This window comes from Hyla sarda, chromosome 1 (genome assembly GCF_029499605.1).
Source record: "Hyla sarda isolate aHylSar1 chromosome 1, aHylSar1.hap1, whole genome shotgun sequence".
Taxonomy (NCBI): Eukaryota; Metazoa; Chordata; class Amphibia; order Anura; family Hylidae; genus Hyla; species Hyla sarda.
Window position 1 is genome coordinate 468,528,649 of NC_079189.1, and position 26,166 is coordinate 468,554,814.

At 41.0% G+C, this 26,166-nt stretch overlaps 1 protein-coding gene across 3 annotated transcripts in view; it reads left to right on the forward strand.

Moving 5' to 3' along the window:
* Positions 1-26,166, forward strand: part of RPH3A (rabphilin 3A) — a 289,809-nt gene that overhangs the window by 97,278 nt on the left and 166,365 nt on the right. The window contains exons 3-4 of one of the 3 annotated variants that reach the window (XM_056536654.1): positions 5,638-5,658; positions 20,090-20,236. In XM_056536654.1, coding sequence (XP_056392629.1) covers positions 5,638-5,658; positions 20,090-20,236 — 168 coding nt within the window. The remainder of the gene's footprint in view (positions 1-5,637; positions 5,659-20,089; positions 20,237-26,166) is intronic. The other 2 variants (XM_056536658.1, XM_056536662.1) reach the window with 2 other exon arrangements.

Sequence of the window (26,166 nt, forward strand, 5' to 3'; positions counted from 1 at the left end):
CAGCCCCCACAGGGCTCATGTAGCTTTCAGATGTAGGCGCAATGTCTCAATTGCCGTGACCAGCCATGGTTTCAATCATTTGTTGTAGGAAATGTAGGAGTGGAATTACGTAGTTCATGGCGTAATCCAGGTGACTTACAAATAATGTGGCTTCCTCAAAGGGCCTCAGCAAACGGCAGGTGTCACCTATGAGCTGCCACTGGTTCCCATTGAAGTTACACAGGGGAGTACTCCTATCTGCTTGGATCATCAAGAAATCGGTGATGGCTTTTCTTTGTTTGTATGGTCTGTCCAACATATGGAGGGTGGAATTCCAATGTGTGGCAACGTCACAAATAAGACTATGTTGTGGGATACCGTTCTGACGCTGCAGCTCAAGGAAGGTGTGCTTGGCGGTGTACGAGTGGCTGAAGTGCATGCACAATTTCCTTGCCATTTTCAGGATGTTTTGCAAATGGGGTGAAGACTTGAGGAAGTGCTTGACAACCAGATTCAACACGTGTGCCATGCAGGGCGCATGTAGACACGATGCTCTTCCCGTTGTCGGTCACCATGGTTCCCATTTCCGGATTTCGTTGAGTAAGCCATACTCGGATTTCTTTACGAATTAACTTTAGCAGTTCCTCCCCTGTGTGACTCCGTTCGCCAAGGCAAACCATGTGAAGAACAGCTTGACACCGCCGTACCCTACACACATGGTACGATGAAGGGCCACCGAGATTTGGACGTGCAGTGGAGGCCGAGGACGCAGTGGAGGATGAGGAGGTGGCGTCGCACACTGTAACAGGACCAACTGCCTTGGAGCAAGAGCGTGGAGGAGGAAGCGGTGTGACCTGTCCAAGTTGCTGTTGTGGCCGTGCAGGAACCACATTTACCTAGTGGGCCGTAAAAGACAAGTATTGTCCCTGCCCGTAGTTACAGCTCCACACGTCGGCGCTGCCGTGCACTTTTGAACACACCGACAGGCTCAAGGACTGGCCCACCTTCTCTTGTACAAACTTATGCAGGGCTTGTACTGCCTTCTTCGCAAAGAAGTGACGGCTTGGGACTCTCCACCTCGGCTCAGCACAAGCCATCAATTCTCTGAAAGGTGCAGAGTCCACCACTTGAAAAGGGAGGGACTGCAACACCAGCAACTTCGACAGGAGCACATTCAACTTCTGCGCCGTTGGATGAGTGGGCGCATACTGTTGTCTCTTGTACATGGCTTTGCCGATGGATTGTTGGCGGAATGGCTGACTAAAAGTGGGAGAAGCAGGAGCGACAAAAGGAGGGTTTGACACACAGCTCCCTTCAGCTGAGGTGGTGGAGCCTTGGCTGGATGAAGGAGGGAGCGGATTGCCACTGGGTGATGCAGCAGGCTGGACCACTACATCGGAGCCACGGTTCTCCCAGGCCGCTTTATGGTGGCGAAGCATGTGTTGACGCAGGGCCATGGTGCCGACATTGGGACCCTGGCCACGCTTCACCTTCTACCGACAGATCTTGCATGTGGCTACGTGAACCTCCTCCGGATGCTTATGAAAAACTTCCACACCGCCGAGTAGCTGATTACCCAACCTGCAGTCCGCACTATTTGACTGCTACTGGCGCCGTCTCCAGGAACCCCTGTTCCCCTACCTCCCAGAAAGGTAGGCTGCCGCGAAGCAGGAGGTCTCCCCCGGGCATGTTTGGCTCCTAAATTTCCACTCCTGCCACCACGCTGACTGCCAACCGTGCTACCGGCTTGCTGCCTCAAGGGCAACCTGCAACTCTCTTCTCCTGATGATGATGAAGCCCCTTCTGCACCCGGCTCCCAATTGCGATCGGCTTCATCATCATCAACAGGTGTGTGCACGTCACTGATGTCCTCCTCGGGTTCCCCAACAGTGTCTGCTTCAGGACCCTGAACCCTTGCAACACCGCCTCCCACATCACTCTCCGCATCACTACTTGGCCGCCTAGCGGAGCAAGCAGCACATGTCTCCTCCCATTCTTGGCTGGCCAGTAACTGCTGACTGTCCTCTATTAGATCGTCCTCGGTAAATAGTGGAGCTGAACCCACAGCAGAAGATACTTCTTTAGGAGAGGGAACAGCATAGGACAAAGGCAATGGGAGGACAGGGACTGCTCCCGGGCCATGCCAACTGAGGGTTGTGTTTGAGGAACCCACCGACTGTTGACTGGGGGTGTCAGATGTCACTTGTGATGATGTGGATGAGCGTGTTAACCAATCGACGACGGCAGATGGGTAGCTGGTTGAGACACGACCGCTGGCTGATAACGGGAGCTCAGGCCTCTCGCTGCGACTCCTGCTGCCACTCGCCCCAAGTCTGCTGCCAACTCTGCCTGAAGTATTTGGGCCTCAGCAACTCCTATGTGCACGTCCTGGCACTTCTCTGCCTGACATACTTAGTGCGTTTATGATGGTATTACAATACGCTACACTACTCTTTAAACAGTATTTGTCTAGAACAGCAGCAGGTGATTACTTATGGCTGTCCTTTCACAGTATGTAGGCCCTTTACAGATTAACAGGTACAAGATGGTACACTACTTGGATGTACCTATGCGGTATGCACTGATGAGGGCAGTAAGATGCGCAACTATACGCAGAAAAAACTCTGTATTTTTGTAAAACACCAGCCGGTGAATACTATTGTTTGGACTTTGACAGTATGGAGCCACTTGACAGATTAACAGGTAAATAATGGTACAATACTTGTATGTACCTATGCGGTATACACTGATGAGGGCAGTAATATGCGTAACTATACACAGAAAAAATAACTATTTTTTTAAAAACTCCAGCAGCTGATTACTTTTGCCAGGAGTCAGGACTTTCCCTGTATCTAGACTTGTTACAGATACAGAATAGTAGACTGCTGTGATATAGGCATGTGTTATGCACGTATGAGGGCAGACAAATGCACTAGTCCACTGAAAAAACGTTTTTTTTAACAGAAGCAGGACAGAACAGTGCAGCACCACAATAAAAAAAAATACAGGGATTAAACCCTAAATTGCACTCTGTCACACAATTCTGAGCAGCAGATGATTTGTGGAGCAAAAAAAAATACTGAATTGCGCTGAAAAATGAGGTGGTAAGATGGTTGATAAAGTTCAGGCAGCTTGTTGATCTGTATGAGGCAGCTGACAGCTATTTGCCCCTCTCTGCTGCAATGCTCAATAACGTGAATAGGAGGTTTAGCTATCAATGATCCTTCTCAGTGTAACAGCACAGCACTCTGCACTCCTGTCTTTCCCCAATGCTGATGTGACTAGCAGTTGCAGTGTAACGCTGTGGTATAAGCAAGTCAGACACACGCAGTCCCGTCCTCTCTATCTGAGTGCATAGACGAAATCAAGAGAGGAAAGATGGCTGCCGATTATATAGGGCTTTGACATCACAGGGGTCAATGAATGCTGATAGGCTGCATCTCACCTGTGATTCAGGGTCATCCCGCCTACCTTCATTCCCGCCGCTGTTTCCCGCCCTCCCATAATTCCCGGCCCCATGTACTCACACGTGGATCCGCCATTTTAGGTCTCCAATAGCCTGGAACGCTGTAAAATGAAGTTTAATGAAGCGATAACATTTTTCATGAAATTCGTAATGAATTTGGGTTCGTCAACTTCGATTCACTCATCTCTAAATGCGAATATCACCGTGATTCTATTGTGCGAATCGCTTCATTAAACACCATTTCCTGTGGTCCAGGCTCCAGGGCATCTAAAATGGCGGACCCACATGTCAGTACATGGGACAAGGAAAGCTGGGAAGGTGGCAAGTAGGCGGGATAACCCTGAATCACATGCAGGATGCAACCTATCAGCAGCCAGTTCCCCCTGTGATATCACAGCCCTATAGCCATTTTGCGGCTCGTCATATTCATTACACTGCATACAGATAGGAAGGACATCGCTGTGTATGTTACACTGAAAAGCTCATTCCCGCAGTGCTTCACATCCTAGTCACATCAGCATTCTCATGGATGGAGAGCAGTGTTTTTTTCAACTGAAAAGGATTTTTACTGCAGCCATAAACCTCCCAGTCACTTTTTCTGCAGTGTATTACAGAGAGGGGCAGATAGCTGTGTGTTGCCTCATACATTTCTACAAGCTGCATCAACTTCATAAACCTTAGCAGAGGAGGCAGGAACAATTTTCAGCTCAATTCTGTGTCTTTGTTCCACAACAAATCATCTGCTGGTTATACTAGTCTGTAGATGGTATAATACCCAGCAGTCCATTCCTAATAGTCTTTGACAGAATGAAATTTTGTGTTTAGTACACAGATTTTTTGTGCTGCAGCACTGTTGTGTTCTGCTGGTGTTGTGTAAAAATGTTTTTTTTAAGCGTACTGTACCGCATTTTTCTGCCCTCATAAGTGCATACCACATATGTACATCTAGGAAGTGTACTATTTTGTACCTGTTATTCTGTCAAGGGCCTACATACTGTGAAAGGACAACCAAAAGTAATCACCGGCTGGTGTTTTACTAAAATACGTTTTTTTTAAGCGTACTGTACCGCATTTTTCTGCCCTCAGAAGTGCATACCACATACCTACATCTAAGTGGTGTACTATTTTGCGCCTGTTAATCTGTCAAGGGCCTACATACTGTGAAAGGACAGCCAAAAGTGCTCACCGGTTGGTGTTTTACTCCAATACGTTTATTAAGCGTACAGTAGCACATTTTCCTGCCCTCATAAGTGCATACCACATACCTACATCTAAGTAGTGTACTATTTAGTACCTGTTCATCTGTCAAGGACCTAGATACTGTGAAAGGACAGCCAATGGTAGACACCTGCTGCTGTTCTAGACAAATACTGTTTTAAGTGTGGTGAAACATATTGTACTTCCCTCAAAGTCTTGAGTCTGAGCTGTAGTGAATGGGATGCAGGAGGTGGCAGCTGCAAGCAATATCCTCCCAGAACTTCCTGAGTCTTTATAGTGTAAAAAAGGGGCCTTAGACCATGTTCACATGGTGGAATTTCCGAGCTGAATTCTGCTTGGAAATTCCGCTGCAGTAGAATCCCATTGATTTCTTCTGGGATTCTGCTGCACTGTGCACAAGTTGGAAATCCTGATTTCAGCATCTGCAGAGACAATGAACAGGATTCTGCTTGGAAAAGCATTGCTGTCTATTAAGTTGGTGGTTTTCCGAGCGGTCCTAGCAAGGGCCCACGTTTCCAGGTGGACATTTTGCACTGTGTGAACATAGCCTTAGGATTCATTGGGACTGGGTGGGGGTTTGCTAGAAGACAAAAGTAAGATCTGTAACTTTTCCAGTAAAAATGCTGATGGGTGCTTAGCATAAAAGTGCAGAAAGCAAGCAAAAAATGTTGTCCAGAATAAAAATTATATAAAGATTTATTTGTTCCCACATCAAGCTTCTTCAAGAGAGGTATATAAGGGGCTTCATTGAAATAGAGATGACTTATTCTACTAAAATAAATAACTAAATTAAAATAAATACCATTCACAACGTGTTTAGACTTTAAAAAAATATTATTCGTTAAGCACAAAGTTTTTATTTAGAATTGTAAATTGTTTCTTACAACACCCGACACATGCAACACATTTTGATATCCAGTAATGTGTTTAAAACTGTTTTTACTAATGTATATTCTTTCCTTTTTTTACTCTTGTGCTCACAGTGAAAAAGGCCAGTAAGTATTTTGCTTTTTGTTGTGTGTTCTACTTGTTTACCTATGTCTATGAGTGTTTAATAGTGCAGGATACAGAGGCTCTTACATTGTAGCTGACGCCAATTTGAATATTACTGTATTTGCTATAAATAATTCACTGCTGCATACAGAATTCAGGATTGCAATATAATAATATAATTCCCTATGCATATCATTGAAAATTACACATCTGGCAGATCTACGGCTCTGTTCCCTTTTGCCTCATTCTTAACATAGCCATGCCAGCTATGACAGAACCATTTTTATATTTATCCCAATGAAATCTGACAGATCCCATTGCATTATAGTGGTGAGAATAGTGCTTCAGACTATGCTATTCTTGCTATCGAAAAGAAACAGAAGCCTCATGGAACAAGTAGTAATGTGAATAAACATTAAGATGTGGATTGTACCTAAGTTATCATTTTTTCTTTAGATGGAATTTAAAAAATGTACCTTATAGTTTACTGTTTGGAGTGTCTCCCTATTACCTCCTCTAAATAGTTGGCTTTATTTGTTTTATATTTTACCTTCTTAACAATCCTTAACAATCCTTTTTTGTTACCGGTAAGAGGATTCCCAGGATAGGACCCAAAAGTTCAGCTTTTTCCCCTAAAAGCAAATGAATAGTACAAAGCTAGTAGAAATACTTGTAGGATAGAATTAGCATATATCCTACATTCCCCCTCTCACTGTACCATATATGCATTTTTTTTATATGTTAAAGCATTATATACTAATGAATTCCACCAGATATTTTTTCTGTCATCACAGACCTCACAATTGATCTGTTGACTTTCAGTTTATCTGTTTTATAATCTTGCCACTCTTAAGCTCGGTATGAGGGAAAAAGGTAACAGAGGGAGACCCAAATATTCACAATCTTTCAAGTACAGAACAAGTTATTGGTGAAGATGATCACGGTGCCATTTAATTTCTTGGTACAAATACTGTTTACTTGTTATGCGCCTGATTGTTCTTATAACTCATTCTCACCAATAAGAATATGTGTTCTTTATGGAGAGGGGAGGGAAAGCTACATTTAGGTAGCTCTGATGTTGGCTTATCTCCCCAAGTAGAGTAGTGGGTCATCTGTCAAGGGAGGGTTTGGAGGCCTTTAAACACTTTAGACAGTTGGCAAAATCCCCTTAAATCAGTGGGTTTAGCCAGCTTTTGTCTAAGACAGTTGGCTATTTGGGCATGCTGGAAGTTGAAGTTTTGCACCATCTAAAACAACAATTTGAAGACCACTGGTCTAAGGTGCTCTAAGTTACCTTAAGGTTTCATGGTAGCTATTAGCATGAGCAACATCCATGGCCATTGGTTCATTCTTAATCCACTAGGGAACAACTTTAGAAACACTAAAAAAGGGCTGTCAAATACAGTGGTGGACCCCATTCCAAGATTACGTGTGTGCTCCCCTTCAGCCAGCTCATTTTCATGTCCTTAGAATTCATGTCCATTCGACTAACTTCTCTGTCCTTTACTAAAATTAAAGCAATGCAGCAGGTGGACTTTTTCTTTCCTTCCCTAATCGTTTTAGCCCCATATGTTCTGGCCAATGCCATGGACACAGTACCACAGATGACCAATAAAAGGAATTTAATGCCTCCATACACTAGGAGGCTGAATTTCTCAATAATAGGAATTAAAAAAAGTAAATAGCTATAAAGGACTGGGAAAAGCCAGTTCTGGTGCAGCTTGACCATTTGCTGCATTGTTAATGCGTTCTTGCATTCTTCTGCACTCTTGGCTGAATCTCTACTATGTAAAATTTAGCAATCTTTTGTGTAAGTGTCTTCATTAGAAAATCCCCTGGCTCCCTTTCCACTTTCCACTAACTGGTTTATGTATGTTTTACACACTGAGATGTTTTATTTCTCAGAAATCTAACATTCTGATTTATCGTGGATGAGAAAAAGATTCAAAAATGATGTGGAATTACAGATAACTGCATACACATAGGTCCCAGTGATTAGACATAATGCACTGTTGTATTGTCTGTTTATGAGCTGAACAATGTTAATGTACAATAATAATCTGATTTAAAATAGCATTCTTGTACAATCACATGAATGCGTAATGTGGCTTCAAGGCAGGGATCGTAAATGTAGCATTATTGTAATATTAACTCTTCGTGTACTGAGTGTTAGAGATGAATTACATTGTTTTAGTTTCGATGATATCAGAATGTGTAAATCAGTAGAGAACAATACTGGGCACAGTCCATAGTTTAACTAGATTCTGGGGTGGAACAAGAAGCGGCCCACTCACTTTCCTGGGCAGTGCTACTGGTAGTAGACAATCCACAGATGCAGTATATAATGAGAAAGAAGACAGTGCTCTTAACATGTGGGTTTGCTGGACGAAAATGTATTCCATATTGGCTACAGCCATATACAGCTTCTAATGGTGAAGTGTCTCACTGGGCTGGCGACAGTGGCTGTTTCAAGCACAGTTATCATCAGGCCCCTTGGGACCGGCCTGCACGTTACTCTGCACCCATAGAAGCTGTATATGGCTGTAGCTGATATACAAGGTGGGCCATTTATATGGATACACCTTAATTCAATGGGAATGGTTGGTGATATTAACTTCCTGTTTGTGGCACATTAGTATATGTGAGGGGGGGAAACTTTTCAAGATGGGTGGTGACCATGGTGGCCAATTTGAATCCAACTTTTGTTTTTTCAATAGGAAGAGGGTCATGTGACACATTAAACTTATTGGGAATTTCACAAGAAAAACTATGATGTGCTTGGTTTTAACGTAAATTTATTCTTTCATGAGTTATTTACAAGTTTCTGACCACTTATAAAATGTGTTCAATGTGCTGCCCGTTGTGTTGGATTGTCAATGCAACCCTCTTCTCCCATTCATCACACACTGATAGCAACACCGCAGGAGAAATGCTAGCACAGGCTTCCATTATCCATAGTTTCAGGTGCTGCAGAATGGGCAAAACAAAAATTGGAACAGGACCCTCAGTTTACGCAGAAGATTTTGTTCAGCAATGAGGCAAACTTTTATGTGAATGGTGAAGTTAACAAACAAAACCACCGCTATTGGTCTGACACTAACCCACATTGGATAGATCCCTCCAAGACTGTTGGAACACAAAAATTGATGGTATGGGGTGGTATATGGGGTACAAAGATAGTGGGGCCATTCTTCATCAATGGAAACCTCAAGGCCACTGGATATGCAAAATTGCTAGATGATGTGTTTCCCTCTTTATGCACTGAAGCTGGCACGTTCCCTGAGTTTTTCCAGCAAGATGGTGCACCACAACATTATGGGTGTCAGGTCCGAGCATTCCTAGATGAACAGTTTCCTGAAAAGTGGATTGGTCGTCGTGGGCCAGTTGAATGGCCTCCATGGTCTCCCGATCTGACGCCCTTAGACTTTTATCTTTGGGGTCATCTGAAGGCAATTGTTTATGCTGTGAAGATACGAGATGTGCAGCACCTGAAACTACGGATACTGGAAGCCTGTGCTAGCATTTCTCCTGCAGTGTTGCTATCAGTGTGTGAAGAGTGGGAGAAGAGGGTTGCATTGACAATCCAACACAATGAGCAGCACATTGAACACATTTTATAAGTGGTCAGAAACTTGTAAATAACTCATGAAAGAATAAAGTTATGTTAAAACGCATCATTGTTTTTCTTGTGAAATTCCCAATAAGTTTGATGTGTCACATGACCCTCTTCCTATTGAAAAAACAAAAGTTGGATTCAAAATGGCCGACTTCTAAATGGCCGCCATGGTCACCACCCATCTTGAAAAGTTTCCCCCCTCACATATACTAATGTGCCACAAACAAAAAGTTAATATCACCAACCATTCCCATTTTATTAAAGTGTATCCATATAAATGGCCCACCCTGTAGAATAAAGTTTTGTCCAGCAAAGCCACATGGTGAGTGCCCCGTCTTCTTTCTTGGTATATGCAGCATCAAAATGTGATTGTTGGCCACATTTAGTAAATGTGGGTCACAATCTTTTAGTTTAGATACTGCCCACCATTTTCACCATTACTGCCACCTTCAATACTCTAGATGTCCAATTTATTAGGCACAACTGGCAGGAATGTGACAAAAACTTACATAATCATGCATAACCAGGCAGAAGAGCATATTTGAATGCACACTATAATGAAACTGTAAGTGAGTGAACTGTGGAAATAGAAGACCATATTGGGTTCCACTGCTGTTTCAAGTATATTGGAGCTGGCACTGCAGTTTTTCTGTTTTTCACTTCCAGACCAGGCTTGCTATCCTCATTCCTTTCCAGACACCTTTTCAGATTTTTAATACATACAGATACATATTTATTAATGGCACAAAGTGATGCAAAAAAAAAAAAAACATTTTACATGGCACCCCCTTGTTTATATTTAACATTTTGCAAAGTAATAAAAGACCATGAGGAATATAATTTTTCACTAAAATGCATTTTTATTAATGCTAATTTTCCTTGAAACTGGGGCTGACATGGTAGTTACAGGAGAAATAGAACCCCCTGACATTGTCTATAGAGCTCATCTGGGTCTGCTAAGACCCAGAAGATACCCAGCATTGGTGATCACATGAGCATCTGGCTAAAAAAGCAGTATTGCCTCCTGCTGAGCTATATACACAGCACACATTGAGCACTGTATACAGCACAATCAGGAAGCAGGGATGATAATACACCATCCTGCCTGATCTCCAATGTAGCAGTGTCCCGATTTACGCACTGCTGCGATACCCTGCACCGCTGTACAGAGTTGCTTACCGTCTGAACATTTATAGTGTACGGCTGGTTGGCAAGAGGTTAATTTAGATTTTAAGTACTGGACTTGAAAATTTTCAGCTGAATGTGGTCCCTCTGTGTGCAGTCAGTGTCACATGATCTGTCATATGATGTACACCTGTTCTATAAACGCCCTTAAGTCTGCAACAACACTAAGCAGGCAACATAAAAAAAGAACAGTCAACATAGGCACGAACAATAACATTGGAAAAGCTCCTAAGATCCACAATGCAGAGGGAAGTATCTGTCAATATAACATTATGAGCTGTACACTCCATCAAATGGGAACGTTAATGGAAGAGTGCCCAACGAAAAAGTCAGTGCTTGAAGAAAAACATAGAAAAACATGCTTGGAGTTCACCCAATAGCATATAGAGGACTCCCTATACACATGGAAGAAGGTTCTCTGGTGAGATAAAACCTTTCTTTTAGGCCATAATATGGTGTAAACCTAACACTTCTCATCACCCTAAGAACACTATCCCCACAATAAAGTATGGAGGTGGCAACATCATGATGTTTGGATGCTTTTCATAAGCATATACTTAAAAAAGTTGTAAGGTGTGAAGAAAAGAAGGATGAATCGAGGAAATCTTGAGATTTTAAACTGAAAGGGAGTTTCCCCTTCTAGCAGGACAAGGACCCTGAACATACTACTAAAGTTACACAAGAGTGGTTTAAGGGGAAACATACCATTATTTTGGAATGGCCTGGTGAAAGCCTGCACCTCAATCCAATAGATAATCTGTAGCATGATTAAGGCTGTATTCACACCATGTTTTTACAATACAGTTCCCACATCAGGTTTTTGATGAAAAACGGATTCCTCAAAACAGGACTAAACTGTACGTGTGTTAGATTTTTAACCCATATATGGTTTGAAAAATGATGTCCAGTTGTATCCGTTTAAAAAAAAAAGTTTTTAACTTTTCATTCCATTCGGTGTGCACTGTACATGTGTAAATTCAAAAACCGTATTGTACAAACTGGATGGTACCGTAAGCACATGCGGTTCTCATTGACACCCATGTTAAAGGAACCGTATACAGTTTCAATATGGTTTTTCACCCGGACAAAAAACTGTGGTAGGCTACAGTTTTGGGTACGGGAAAAAAAACGGACAAAACCGTACAAGGCGCTAAAAGTACACAACAGATGCATCGCTTGGCATACGGTTTTTAATGGAAAGTCAATGCATACAGTTATCAATACGGTTCTGTACTGTTTTCAAATTGAAAACGTATACGGGTACTGTTTTGCAAAAACGTGGTGTGAATGCAGCCTAGACTGCTATATACCAGCGCAACCCATCTCACTTGAAGGTGTCTCCCAGTATCTAGATGTTCTAAGCTAAGTAATCGTTGCAAAAGGTAGGTTCGCTAAATATCGTCTTTCAGGGAGCATGGTAAAGTTCTTTAATTTTGTCTTCATTTTTGTTTGTACCTCAGTAAAAATATTTTGCACCCTCAAAGTAATAGGCAGGTCATATAAACCAAATGGTACCAACTCCTCAAATCCATTTTCATTTAAGTTGATATGCAACAAAACAGGAAAACATTATATTGTTTCTCAATGTCTTCTTAAGTGGTGATAATAGAACCAAATTTAGCAACTTCATTATGTTACATTTAAGAAAAAAAATGCAACTAGATGTGACTTTGCCGCTAGTATGTTAGAACCATACATGTGAGTCTGATAGAAAGAGGCATACCCAGCCTCAGGATCTATAAAACTGTATGCCCCAACATTCTATTATTGTCTCAAGCTGAATTATATGATGCAATGTCTGAGTGCAGAAACATATCATGAAAATAGAATCAGTCTAATCAAAATGCTCCTCAAGATAATGCATGAATTACAATAATCTCTAACAGATTGGCCTAATTCAGTTTAACATTATATACTTTGTACATAATGAAAGGGAGCTTGTATTGAACCATGAATTCTCGAGCTATTGGTGTGATAGAACACATTATTTGGTCTAATTACATGTGTAACTAGATAGATAGTCTAATGGAGAACATGTCAGGACAAGATGTGTTTGTTCCATTAAAAAGCAATTATTGCCTGCCATTGGATTTATTTTTTAATGGTATGCATTACAGGGTGCTATCCTACAGTTTCCCTAAATAGTGCCTATATAGCTTCCATACTTGTAGACTAAATGCTTGTTAGTCAGATATTCAGATTTTTCTCTATACGTGAATGCTTAGCCTATCGTGCACATTTTGTTCCGAACACTTGGAGCAATGGGAGGGGGAGGAGTGACTGCTACGCCCCCTCCGAAAGACTTGGATTGAGGGGGTGTGGTGTGACATCATGAGGGGGCATGGCATGATGTCATGACCCCGGCCACCCGCACCTAGCATTCTAAATGAACACCAGGTGCTGCACAGAGATCGCGGGGGTCCCAGCGGCAGGACCCCTGCAATCCTTTGAATAGGGGATAAGATGTCTAGGGGCGGAGTACACCTTTAATGGAAAAAGGAGAGAAAGACAGGTACCAGCCAGGTAACTCTGGGGTGGCTTATTTCTAGGGAAGACAAAAGGATCAGGTTTTGAAATTCATCCTGCTTATTCATAATTTCCCTGGCATCATCTATCGAGGGACACTTGGGAAGTCTCTATACACGTAGACAGAGAGCTTGTCCTACAATATATTCTCTAATAAGTATGGTGGCCTTTAGAAAAGCATTATTATAAGTAAAAATCTCAATGAGGATTTAAGTGACTGTATAACTTTATTGTTCCCAGAAAAAAATAAAAGACAGCAGCAACTTTTTGACCTTCACAATAGATGAAGCTATTGTAAGAGGAGAAATCTTGCTGCTGTTGAGCGTTCCTGCTGTGACATCCACTGTCAAATGTTGTATGAGGGGTAGGTTGCCTTTGTTTGGATAAATAGCTGTGATAAATAGTTTAGTCAGACACTTGCATTAAACTATTCTGAGACCTACTGTTTGCATTTGACCTTCTCACTTTCCTACTCCTTATATCCTTCAGTATAGTACATGCCATACAGTCATTACACACTGGCAGGAATTTGACATACTGACCTACTTTCTAGGGCTAACACTCAAATTGATAGCATTGGATCTATGTTCAGTTGTATGATCGGAGGGGAAGGGCTTGTTACAGTCTGGTTGTAAGAGCTTTAAGCACAGGTTATCTTTTTATTATAAGCTAAGCACACCTGATACAACAACTGATGCAACAATGCATTAGTACTGTCCCTGGCCTTTTCACTCTTTCTGTAGAGAAAAGTTTAAAGCCAGATAGGAAAACGCTTGATAACATGTGGACCAGTCAGGCATGACAAGTGAGAAGCCAAAAGCTAGGAATGACCCTATTGACAATAATGGCACTGGTTCTGGTGCCAGCATTTTCTACAACCATGCTGAGCTGTATCACTGGGCATATGGAAACTAGCCATCATGAGTAGTACACCTGTGTGATCATATAGTACAGACATTTATCCCCTTAGTGAATGGTTCTAGCAAAGATTTTGAAAACTACGAGTAATTGATAGAAAAAGAACATTACTTAATTGTATAACTTTTCATTATGCAATGAATGACTTAGTTTGCTTAAACTAGACTACCCCTTGTGGTTATCCAACATAAAGTGACATCACTAATTACCTGTCACTAATTACCAGTAATGAATATGCTTACCAAGGATCTGTGCTTGTGTTGATGGTAAATGACCATGTCCTGTGTCCTGTATCACACTGCTTACTTGTTTGTGTGAACTGGTTATTTCTTGTTTCTGTGCCCTCCCTCCAAGTACAATCCCCAGAATCTCTTGTTTGTAGGTGGGAGGTGAGTTATCTCCCTCCCACACATCAGCCACCCCACCCATTGCAGCACAGCTAGGCTCCCTTCCACATGTGCTGTACTTGAAACTACAATTACCTGTAGCCCTGTGGAGAATGATCTCCCACCCAGAGGTTGCTCCACCCATTGAAGCGTTGCCCTGCTCCCTTTCAACACCTTACAAGTAATGCATTTTATCGGGCCACACTGCAATCTGGGAAAGGCAGAGGCAACTATAATTTGTATTTTTTATGTTGCTAAAAATAAAAATCCGGGCAAAGATAACAAGAATTGAAAGACCAGCCATCAAACACAGGTACAGACACTAACTTTGCAGCCCCTGTAGCATAGTCAAATAAAGAAAATTTGTAGACAAATACCCCTTTAATTTAGTATAAACTAAGAATTGTAGGACTACAATCATTCTTATCTACTCCCATCCATATTTAAAAACGTTATATGTAATTTTGAACTTAACTTGGCTACTTCTGAGCATGTAGGGACTGCATATTGTTCATGTATGTTTTTATTTGTCAGAGCCCTTTGAAGAACATCACTCAGTGAGTGGGCAATAGTGACTAGAAATAGGCAGGGAATAAAGTGGGGAATGGCTTTTTTATGACAAGACACAGATGGTTTCCTTGTGGAAGTAATAAGGCAGAGCAAATAATGATAACCCAGATCTTGTAATTGCCTCCTATAATGCAAAAGGGAAGGTCTGTGACAACATTTCATTCTGTTTCATGAACAGGAAGGATAATTGCAATAATTACAGATAAAATTCATGTTACCGCTGAATGACATGGTGCATCTGTCTGTTAGAAAATCATGCAGTTCATAGGTAAACATTAAAATGGGTAATTTAATTATTTTATTAGTGCTTTATGTCAATATGGCGTGAAACAGGTTTTGTTCTTACAGGGTTTACCAATGGTATTTTATACAAACTTACAAATGAGTGGTAGATCTAAACAGAAGAATATGCCCATAATTGTCAATCTGGAAAATGTAGATTTTGGTTGATTAATGGGTGAAGCTGGGCCTAGCGCTTCTGTTCTAGTATTGCTGTTCCGTCCTTTGATGCAGTCTTCTTCCTGCTTTTGAGACCCAACAGGAAACTCTACAGATCTGCTAATAGCTGGCAGCAGCCTTGTCCTGTCTCACCCAGTGATAGGCTGAGTTTTAGTGTGATGTATCGAGCCATGGTTTTCATCATGGTGCTTGGCCCGAAACATCACAGTGCCACCCAGCTTTTTTACCGGCTGAGGTGGGACACCACTGCAGGCGGCAATTAGCTGAGCTGCAGTGTTGCGTGTTGGACCCCAGATGCAGGAAGAAGACTGCACAGGAGTACGGAACAGCAATATCGGGGGAGTGGCAGAAGGTCAGTTAAGGTTTATTTTTTTAATAGGGGCAGCCTGGGCATATTCAGAGGGGAAAAAATTCACCGGAGTACCCCTTTAAGCAAAAACAGGCCCCTACTCTTAGAGTGTGTTCACACCACAACTTTACTACTGTGGTATCTACAGAATATGTTGGAAACCTGTCAAAATGGGATGCCATTGTATATGGGCATGGACAGTCATGAGCCTCATAGACTTTAACGTATAGTCAGATAGTGACTATATTTGAATACTTTTCTGAATGTATATGTGTTTGGGCTTGGACTACGCTTGGGTCTGAACTCAAACACATATATGTTCACAAAATGACCCACTAGCTTACTATGTTCAGGCTATTTAAGACTATGGGCCCGTGTCTGTAATTGCACATATTGTTGCCAATATAAACTTGCCACAGAAGGCACAATTGTCATGTGTACAACTGTGCTAGATCAATTCTCTGGTCAGAGCCTGGGCTGGGTTACTGTAGTGACTGGAAGCTGAGATGCAGAAGTGTCTGTTTTTGTGTAACTGATCTGCAGGGATGCCGGATATCAGGACCTTACTAATCTAATAATGACCACCTATCCTAAGGATAGGCCACCAATACGCTTTGACCGGACACACTTTCTTTAATGATGTATGGTTGTCACCTCCTTTATGCTTACCGAAAAGTCCACTAGTATTATGACCTGTTAAATTCAATAGCTCCGAATTGTACACACAGCCTAATAAACTGCACGAAGATCCTTTTAAGTGGCAGTGGGTTCCTCTACCTACTGTGTCTTTATGAAGCTGTACAGGTTGCACATACTGTATAATACGTCCGTCCATCATAGGAAAAAAATATTTCTACAGCCTACTGCCTAAATGGCTAAGGTTGTGGGACAAATATAGATTTGTTATTAGATTTCTCAAGAGAAAATTGGATGAAAAAAGAGAAGGATAATAATGTGGAATTGTAGGGTTTTTGTTGATTTATTAAAGGGGTACTCTAGTGCAGAACATCTTATTCCTTATTCAGAGGATAGGGGATAAGTGTTTGATCACTGGGGGGTCCAACTGCTGGGACCCCCAGTGATCTCCTACCCAGCACCCCGGCTCGGAGCGACCTTTTCTCAGTGCACGAATTACTGTCAACCACGGCGCAAAGCTGTGGCTGACATGCCCCTCCATGTATCGCTATGGGAGAGCTGGGGATACAGTGTTCATGTATCTCCAATTTAGTGTTCCTTTAAGAGAAGACACCACACAAAAGCTATCATTTACTTTCTCTTCCTTCATTAGTTTATCCATTATTTACATTTCCAAAATATCATAGACCCCTCACATTTCACTTAAAAACATACAGAAATGTTTTTGTTAATATCCCCATTTATTTAAATTTGTGCCATCTGTTGGCTTCAGATGGTTATGTTTATTAAGCATCTGTTGCTATTGATGGGTAGAATTTGTAGGCAGCGTATGTGATCCAGTAGGGAAAAATTAACTAGTTTGCCACGTAAACTCGGGCTGGCTATGATTTTTTTGCTTCCATTTTGACTTTTCAAAAATGATTCTGTCTGAGAAAGAAGAATGTATGCCAACAGTGAGAGAACATGACAAGTAACAGTTACTTTGTTGGCAATGATGACAACCATCCATTTCTTGTAGAAACAATGAATGGTGTCAAACTTATCCTTGGTACCAGGGGTGTTATAGAAGGTGATACTGAAGTACCCATGGCACCTAAACCCTTGTCATCCCTGAGCATCTTTGAATGCCCTCCCACCACACAAGAAGACACCAGTATTTAAAATGGAACATGTTTTGTGGGGGCAACCCAAGTTGAATTTGTGACAAGAATGTTTTATTTTAGAGGTTGTCTTATTTGGGCAAGTTATTTGATATTTCACAGGATAGGGGATAATTTTCAGTTTGGTAGAGGTCGTCTGACTGCTGAGAATCTCCCTCATCCCCAGAAAGGGGTAAAAATGCAGCTCTATAGGGGTACTGGAAAACTTTTTTTTTTTTACCAACTGGTGCCAGAAAGTTTATACAGATTTGTAAGTTACTTCTATTTAAAAATCTTAATCCTTCCAGTATTTATCAGCCGCTATATGCTCCACAGGAAGTTCTCTTCTTTTTGAATTTCCTTTCTGTCTGACCAGTGTTTTCTGATGACACCTCTGTCCATTTTAGGAATTGTTCAGAGCAGGATAGATATGCTGTGGGGATTTGTTTGTACTCTGGACAGTTCCTAAAATGGACAAAGGGTATCAGCAGAGAGCACTGTGGTCAGAGGGGAAAGGAAATTTAAAAAGAAAATAACTTCCTGTGGAGCATATAGAAGCTGATAAATCCTAAAGTAATTTACAAATCTATTTAACTTTCTGGCACCAGTTGATTTAAAAAAATATATATTTTCCAGTGGAGTGCCCCTTTAATGAATAGAGCTGGGCATATGTGTGGCCACCCCTTCATTCATTCTTTATGGGATTTCTTATTGTTGCCAATTCACTCATTTCTGGGGATTGGCAGGGGTCCCAGTGATCAGACCCTTTAACAATAATAAGTCAATACAATAGGCCTATTAAACTTGGTTTTGTTAGAGTGGTTACTGCAAATGAACCCACTAAATGAGAACCCAGAAAGTGCCAATTTGGATCAAAAATTAAGTGAACCTCATTTGCTAATAAATGTTTAAACATTTTATTAATACCCTTTGGTCAGTCAGAAGAATCATGTGAAATGCTCCATGACTTTAAAGCTATTATATTCTTCTTTGTCGTTACAATGTTTGTCATTTTCTCTAATATATGGTGTCTCTAATATATGGGCTTTCTCTAATATATGGTGTTGACACCACCCAGTGACTTTAGCAGCACTGACTATAAAAAAGGCCTCTTCTTTTTTTTCTTACTGCTCTTGGTATTGTACAGTAGATCAATGTTATTCTGTTATTCTATAATTGCTTTGTACCTTTGGGTTAGCACTGTATATTGATAGACCTGTATATATGAGGCTGGACTGAAGGTCAGAGGTGGCCCGACAATTGTGTTTAACTGAAGTGATTAAATCTAAATAAGCAGATTGTGTGGCCTGGATGAAGAAATTCATTGTTGCACATATAGATTCTTTCCCTTTCAAATGTCAACAACCATTTTCATGCTTGCAGATCTTACTTAGGAAGTGGAAATAATAGATGCTGAGGGCAAGCTAATGTTTTATATCAGGCTGAAAAATATTGCTATACCTTTGCCTAATTCAGTTGAAAGTATATTAGAAGTACTCAGTAGAATTGAATAGAGTGGAGCTTGTGACAAATTTGGATATTATTGATATGAAAATGGTAATACTGATAAGCAGCATTAGATTAGGGCTGCTTGGGCTTACAAGGAGGGGGTTAATCCTAAGGGCCTCCGCTCCATCTATACAGAACATGTCCAATATTAATGGCCTGTTATCTTTGTGCACACTGGACACTTCATCAATAAGGTTTAATAAGTTATTTATTAATCATCCCATAAGAAATAAACCCTAGTGACAAGTCATTGGCTTTAATGTCAGTTCCGAATGGGGTTGTCTTCTACTGGATGAGTCAGGGCCCACTGGGGGATCAACTTTTACCCTGGTGGGCCAATCCCACCGTGTTCATAAGTACAAAACAACTTTGACTCACAGATGATTAATGTGTGTGCAAAAAATATAATAGGATATACAACAAGCTTTTGCTGCTAGGAATTATTCTAAAATGTTAGTGCTCATAATTTAGACCAGGTTATTGACATGCATTATATGCTGCTAAAGCATATAGAAAAAGTTGCAAAAAACAAACAAACAACATCCTGTATATTAATGTGTTGAATTACAACAGAGCCTGTATATTCTGGGTCATAGTGCATTGTGCATAGTACTTAAAGGGGTACTCCGCCCTTAGAAATCTTATCCAAAGGATAGGGGATAAGATGTCTGATCGGCTGCGGCACCCCAGACATCCCAGAAGCCAGACGCGATCTAGGCTATGGCACCCCAGACATCAGGTGCACGGAGCGAACTTAGCTCCATGCCAGATGACTGGCGATGTGGGGCAGAGGCTCGTGGCGTTATGGTCACGCCCCGCTCATGACATCTACACAACACACCCTCAATGCAAGTCGATGGGAGGGGGTGTGACGGCCTTGGCCGTGACATCATGAGCGGGGTGTGACCGTGATGTCCGAGCCTCCGGCGCTGCACACAACGCTTTAAACGAATGCCAGGTGCAGCAGGGAGATTGCAGGGGCGGGACCCCCGTGATCAGACATCTTATCCCCTATCCTTTGGATAGGGGATACGATGTCTATGGGTGGAGTACCCCTTTAAGTATGCCTGATTGCATCATTAGAAACTGAGTGGCACTGCAGTATGTATCGATTGGTAAATATTCTGCTTCTCTTTGTAGACATGATTCCGGTTGGTCTGTACACCCAGCTAACCAGGGTGATCGACAAAGAAAACATGAAGACCTAACTGATGAGGAGAAAGAGATTATCAACCGAGTTATAGCAAGAGCTGCCAAAATGGAGGAAATGGAGCAGGAACGAATTGGGTAGGACATACTGTATTTTTGCACTTCAAATGAGTATGATTTGTTTCCTGCCATTGATGGCTCTGGTTTAAAGGCACATTAAATACTGTAATCTATTAGGAGATCGCATGTATAGTACTTGAATTTACGTATGCAGATTCACAAAACCTGGATTGGGAAATACTGTTCAAGTAATGTCTAGCACTGAATGCAGAGGACTAACGTTTTTGACTAGACTGTTTTGGGGCCTTGTTATTTTAAGACATTGCACATATTTTCAGCCGTGACATATTTTAAATTTTAAATCAGTAGAATATGCTATCTTATATCATGTTATATATGTGTTGCAAAAGTACGTATGCAGATTGCCATAGCTTGCAAGGTATTCTTTTATATAGCCATGAAAGGGGTATTTTTTTTTTAATCAACTGGTGTCAGAAAGTAAAACAGATTTGTAAATGAATTCTATTTAAAAATCTTAATCCTTTTAGTAGTTATCAGCTGCTGTATACTACAGAGGAAGTTCTTTTCTTTATGAATTTATTTTCTGTCTGACCACAGTGCTCTCTGCTGACACCTCTTTCCATGTCAGGAACTTTCCAGAGCAGCATAGGTTTGCTATGGGGATTTGCTTCTACTCTGGACAGTTCCTGACATGGACAAAGGTGTCAGCAGGTGCCGCAGCTCAAACTCCCAGCGAGAAACTCACTGTAAACCCCCCAGCGTGTGTGAATGTACCCTAAAAACACTACACTATACAAAATAAAAAGTAAAACACTACATATATCCTTACACAGTCTCCCCCCCCCCCCCCCAAAAAAAAAAAATAATAATAAAAAAAAAAAAATACTCTTGTACGGCACTGTTTCCAAAATGTAGCTGTTGAAAAACAACAACTCCCAGCATTGCCGGACAGCCACTGACTGTCAAGGCATGCCTAGAGTTTTGCAACAGCTGGAGACACCCTGTTTGGGAAACACTGCCGTAGGGTATTCTGGTAACGGATGCAAATCCCCAAAATAGGCCTCAAATGCGCATGGCAGTCTCTCGCTTTGGAGCCCTGTTGTATTTCATGGCAACAGTTTAATGCCACATATGGGGTATTTCTGTACTTGGGAGAAATTGTTACAAATTTTGGGGGGCTTTTTCTCCTTTTATCCCTTGTGAAAAGGTAAAGTTTGGGTTTACACCAGCATGTTAGTCTTTCACTCCCGGAAGATGGCGGCAAAGCCGAAACGGACGTTGGAGTGGGGGCATCCCTGTATACTTGTGGGTATTATTTACTACTTGGTGGTTTTCTGTGCTATATATGTTTACAGATTGTTCTACCTCTTGGATATATGTGCAATATATGGTCACTTGATCCTATGCTGTTTATTATGTTTACCACATAGCTCTATATGCACTTTTTATAGCTACTTTACCACTAGATTATGGTTTACACATGTAATGGTATTTGCCCCACTATTGTTTGATGCTGATAATCTCTTGACATCATATATGTATTGGTTTTGGGCTATAATAGACCCAATTTTTTACTTCACTCAACTGATAGTTATATATTTCTACAAGTGACTCCATGCTTTTCTGTTCCTTATATATACTATTAGGAGTTCACCTAATGTTCTTACATACCATATAGAGCCACATACATTTATTATTACCCACGGTGGTTTATACAATAGGGAGTCAATATAGGCTGCAGTGCTCAATTCTCTCACTTGTATGCTTATTACCAGCATGTTAGTGTAAAAAAAAAAATTTTTTTTACACTAACATGCTCGTGTTGCCCCATACTTTTAATTTTCACAAGCGGTAAAGGGAAAAAAAGACCCCCAAAATTTGTAACACAATTTCTCCTGAGTACAGAACTACCCCATATGTGGGTGTAAAATGCTCTGCGGGCGCATAACATGGCTCAGAAGTGAGAGTGCACCATGTACATTTGAAGTCTAAATTGGTCATTTGCACAGGGGTGGCTGTTTTTACAGTGGTTCTGACATAAAAACAAAACAATAAATACCCACATGTGACCCCATTTTGGAAACTACACCCCTCACAGAATGTAATAAGGGGTATAGTGAGCCTTAACATCCCACAGGTGTTTGACTAATTTTCATTAAAGTTGGATGTGAAAATGGAAAAAAATAAATTTATTTCACTAAAATGCTGGTGTTACCCTACATTTTTTATTTTCACAAGAGAGAATAGGAAAAAAGCCCCCCAAAATTTGTAGCACAATTTCTTCTGTGTAAGAACATACCCCATATGTGGATGTAAAGTGCTCTTCGGGCAAACTACAATGCTCAGAAGAGAAGGTGCGCCATTGGGCTTTTGGAGAGAGAATGTGTCCGAAATTGAAGGCCATATGTGTTTACAAAGCCCACATAGTGCCAGAACAGTGGACCCCCCACATGTGACCCCATTTTGGAAACTGCACCCCTCATGTAATGTAATAAGGGGTGCAGTGAGTATTTATTTACACCCCACAGGTGTCTGACAGATTTTTGGAACAGTGGTCCGTGAATATGAAACATTTTATTTTTCATTTGCACAGCCCAGTGTTCCAAAGATCTGTCAAACACCAGCGGGGTGTAAATGCTCACTGCACCCCTTATTACATTACGTGACGGGTGTAGTTTCAAAAAATTTTTGTGTAAGTTGAGGTTGGTGAGTGTTTAAGCATGTCTACATGCAATGAATTGACACCCACCTAATGAGTACATTGGATCTCTTTTGGCCTTCAGAACCACAGCCATGACATAGATTCCACTGTGTTAAAATCCTTCGTAAATAATATTTGTCCAAGTGGACAGGGTAGGTTCATGCAGTTGTCGAACAATAGTTGAGTAGGTGCTGACAGGCTATGAACAGCAGTTTTTACCCTGTCCATGAGATGATCTATAGGTTACTACCAGGGGACTGTGAAGGCTAAGCCCTGCAGCATTGTGCATTGTTCTGCTTAAAGTATCCTTCTGCCGTAGGGTAAACAGCTGTGATAAAAAGATGAACTTGATTGGCTGCAAAGCTGATATCAGCACTAATATTTAAACTTCTACCCATCGGTATCAGAAGACCCAGAGTTTGCCAAGAAAACATTCTCTGCATTACACCAGTCTAATCTGTCAGTCTAAACTGTTGATATTGTTGCACCAATTTGTAGCCCTCTTATCAGTATTGTGCAACAGAAGTCTGGAGTCCACTGCTCAGTGATCTCATTTTTAACACTTTTATTGCTCACTGAAGCCTTTCCGTTTCCCTTATACAGCAAAGGCACTTGAAATGTTGGTCTGTTGCCATAGCTCATCTGTGCTTAGGAATGACAACTTGTGCATTTAGACGTGTTAGTTAGAGCACCATTATTCAGCTTCAATTTGACATCTGGTTCTTAAAACCTCTTTGGACCCTAAAAAGTTTTTTTTATAGCCACAGGATCCATTTTTTCATTGAACATGCCATTCTCAGAATACTCTCTACACTGTTGCATGAGAGAACCCCACAAGTATGGTAGTTTTTGAAATACGTCCGCAGCTGGTCTATGACTATGCCACTTGACTTTCCCATTCTATTGTGAATTCCCAATGAAACTTATCCACAGAATACTTGCTCACTTTACTTTATGCCAAAGCCACATTTTAGTGTGACACCCCAGTCCTGAAAAGGTCTCTAATAGGGTGATCAGTCTACAGTATCCATACCATTGTGGTTTGGATAATCTTCTAGGTGCACATCTAGTCAATATATTTAGTATTTTCTTGAATATCATTTTGTTATGTATGTCTACAGATGATATGTGCTTAGTTAGTAGACTGGTAAACATTACAGTTTTGCATTGTTTGTGTATGACAAACCAACCTAAGATGAAGGTAGAAATTGGCTTTTGTGGCTGAAATGCAAATGCTAAATAAAGAAACTTGTCTTCTGGCTATGAAATCTGCCAAGCCTCACAGATTCAGTGTTTCTGTCTAGCTGCTGTGAATATCTTATGCTGGGTTAGTACACATGCAGATTTTAACCTTTTATGTTAGGATTGGTTTGTGTATGCATAACTGTGAAGGCACTTGTTACTTCTTATCTATTTGACAAGCAGAATAAATTGGAATTATATAGCTGTTTCCAGTCATAGCGACAGATGCAATCTTTCAAAACAACTAAGGCAAACAATGGATTTTAGAATCAATGATGGGCAGAATGATATCCTCCTTCTTCCTTCTTGAATTATAATTGTTGTTAATCTTAAGGCAATATTGTAATAATTAGAACAATAAAACGTGTATACCTTTGTAAAGGTAAGATTTTTCTTTCAAATAGATCTTTTTATTTAATTTTTTTTATTGTTTTACAATAAATACAAACAAACAAGAACAAATAGAAGTTGATACAGTCAATAATGTACAACCATATCAGACAAAATACAAAGCATGGTGATGTGAGCAAGGGGTGCTCCAAATGAAAAGAAAGTTCCCTCACAGGGGTAGGAACAGAGAGAACTATCAATGAACTGCGCAAATTGTCCATGTGTCAGGTCTACAGTCATCCAGGAGATGGAAAGGCTATCTAAGTCTAAAAGATGCATCGTAGCCTATATAATCAAATCTAGACAAAAGGTAGACTCACAGTTGGGAAGGGGTTAAGAAGAAAAGTGGGAAAAAAGAGAAAGCAGTGAAAAACAAAGAGAACAGGCAGGATAGAATCACATTTAAAGCGGAGTACCATAATGAGGGCTATGTATCCATAGATCCCATTGTTTCAAGAATTTGGCATCAGAAGAGCAGGATAGTGCAAATGTACGCTCATATTCGCATGTGAGGTTCACATGGTGAAGAACTTCAGAGAGAGTAGGTACTGAAGGCGTTTTCCACCTTTGAGTTATACACAGTTTAGTAGACATGCATTAGTGAGCTAATAGAGTCCTGGCTAAATGTGGAAAAACATCCAAATCTATCAACAATAATGCAGGTGATGTAACTGTCATTCCCAACATTCTTGAAAGCTCTATTTCCTTTGACACAGGCTGAATGAGGGCACAGTCCTACAAGACATGTAAGAGCGTACCCCCCTCTCCACATCCAGCAATATTCAGAGCAAGTTGAGTCAATCTTGTGTAGTTTGTATGGGGTATAATACCATCTGTGTATGGTTTTAAAGATGGCTTCTTGGTGATTGACACACTTAAAAATGCGAACAATATGAAGAAAAGCCGAGCACCATTGGTCTAGTGTAAGAGTAAGTTTCAAGTCCTTTTCCCATTTCAACATATATGGGAAAGCGGTCATGTTGAGTTTGTCCTCCAGTAAGTCATAGAAGAAGGAAATGCCTCTGTAGGACCCCCCCCCATCCCACCTGAAGAGTTTAAGAAGCTTAATAGTCGTGCTGAGATTTTTATGGTATCTAACATTCTAGTATTTAAAAGGCTACTAATTTGCAGTCCTTTGGATATGTAGTATCTTTGGATAGTCAAACCAGAAACTAAGCAAGTAGAATCGGGTGCAAAATAATAAAAATAATTACAATAATAATAACCAAAAAAAGAAAAAAGGAGAATCAGCGAGGTGTCAGCTGCATAGATGACACCATAGAAGGGGAACGTGTGAATGAATGAAAGTCACAACATTAGACCGCAGAACCACTCAGTGCATATACTGATAACAAACCGGATAGATCTCATATCACTAGCAGACACCTCAGGGACATCCAGGAGAGTCTTGGGTGGGATGGTGTTCAGGTGGTTCTGGGGAGTCCGGTGTATACAAGCCCCATTGCTGCAAAGTCTCAAATCCTTCTGCAACAGAGGTGATGACATGCATCTTGTTATGGTGGAGAATCAGCAGTTTTGTAGGAAACCCCCAACAATAAGGCACTTCCAGCCGACGCAGTTCTTTCGTCAAGGGGTGTAGGTTACGTCTCGATTGTAATGTCACCGTTGATAGATCAACAAACAGCTGGATCTC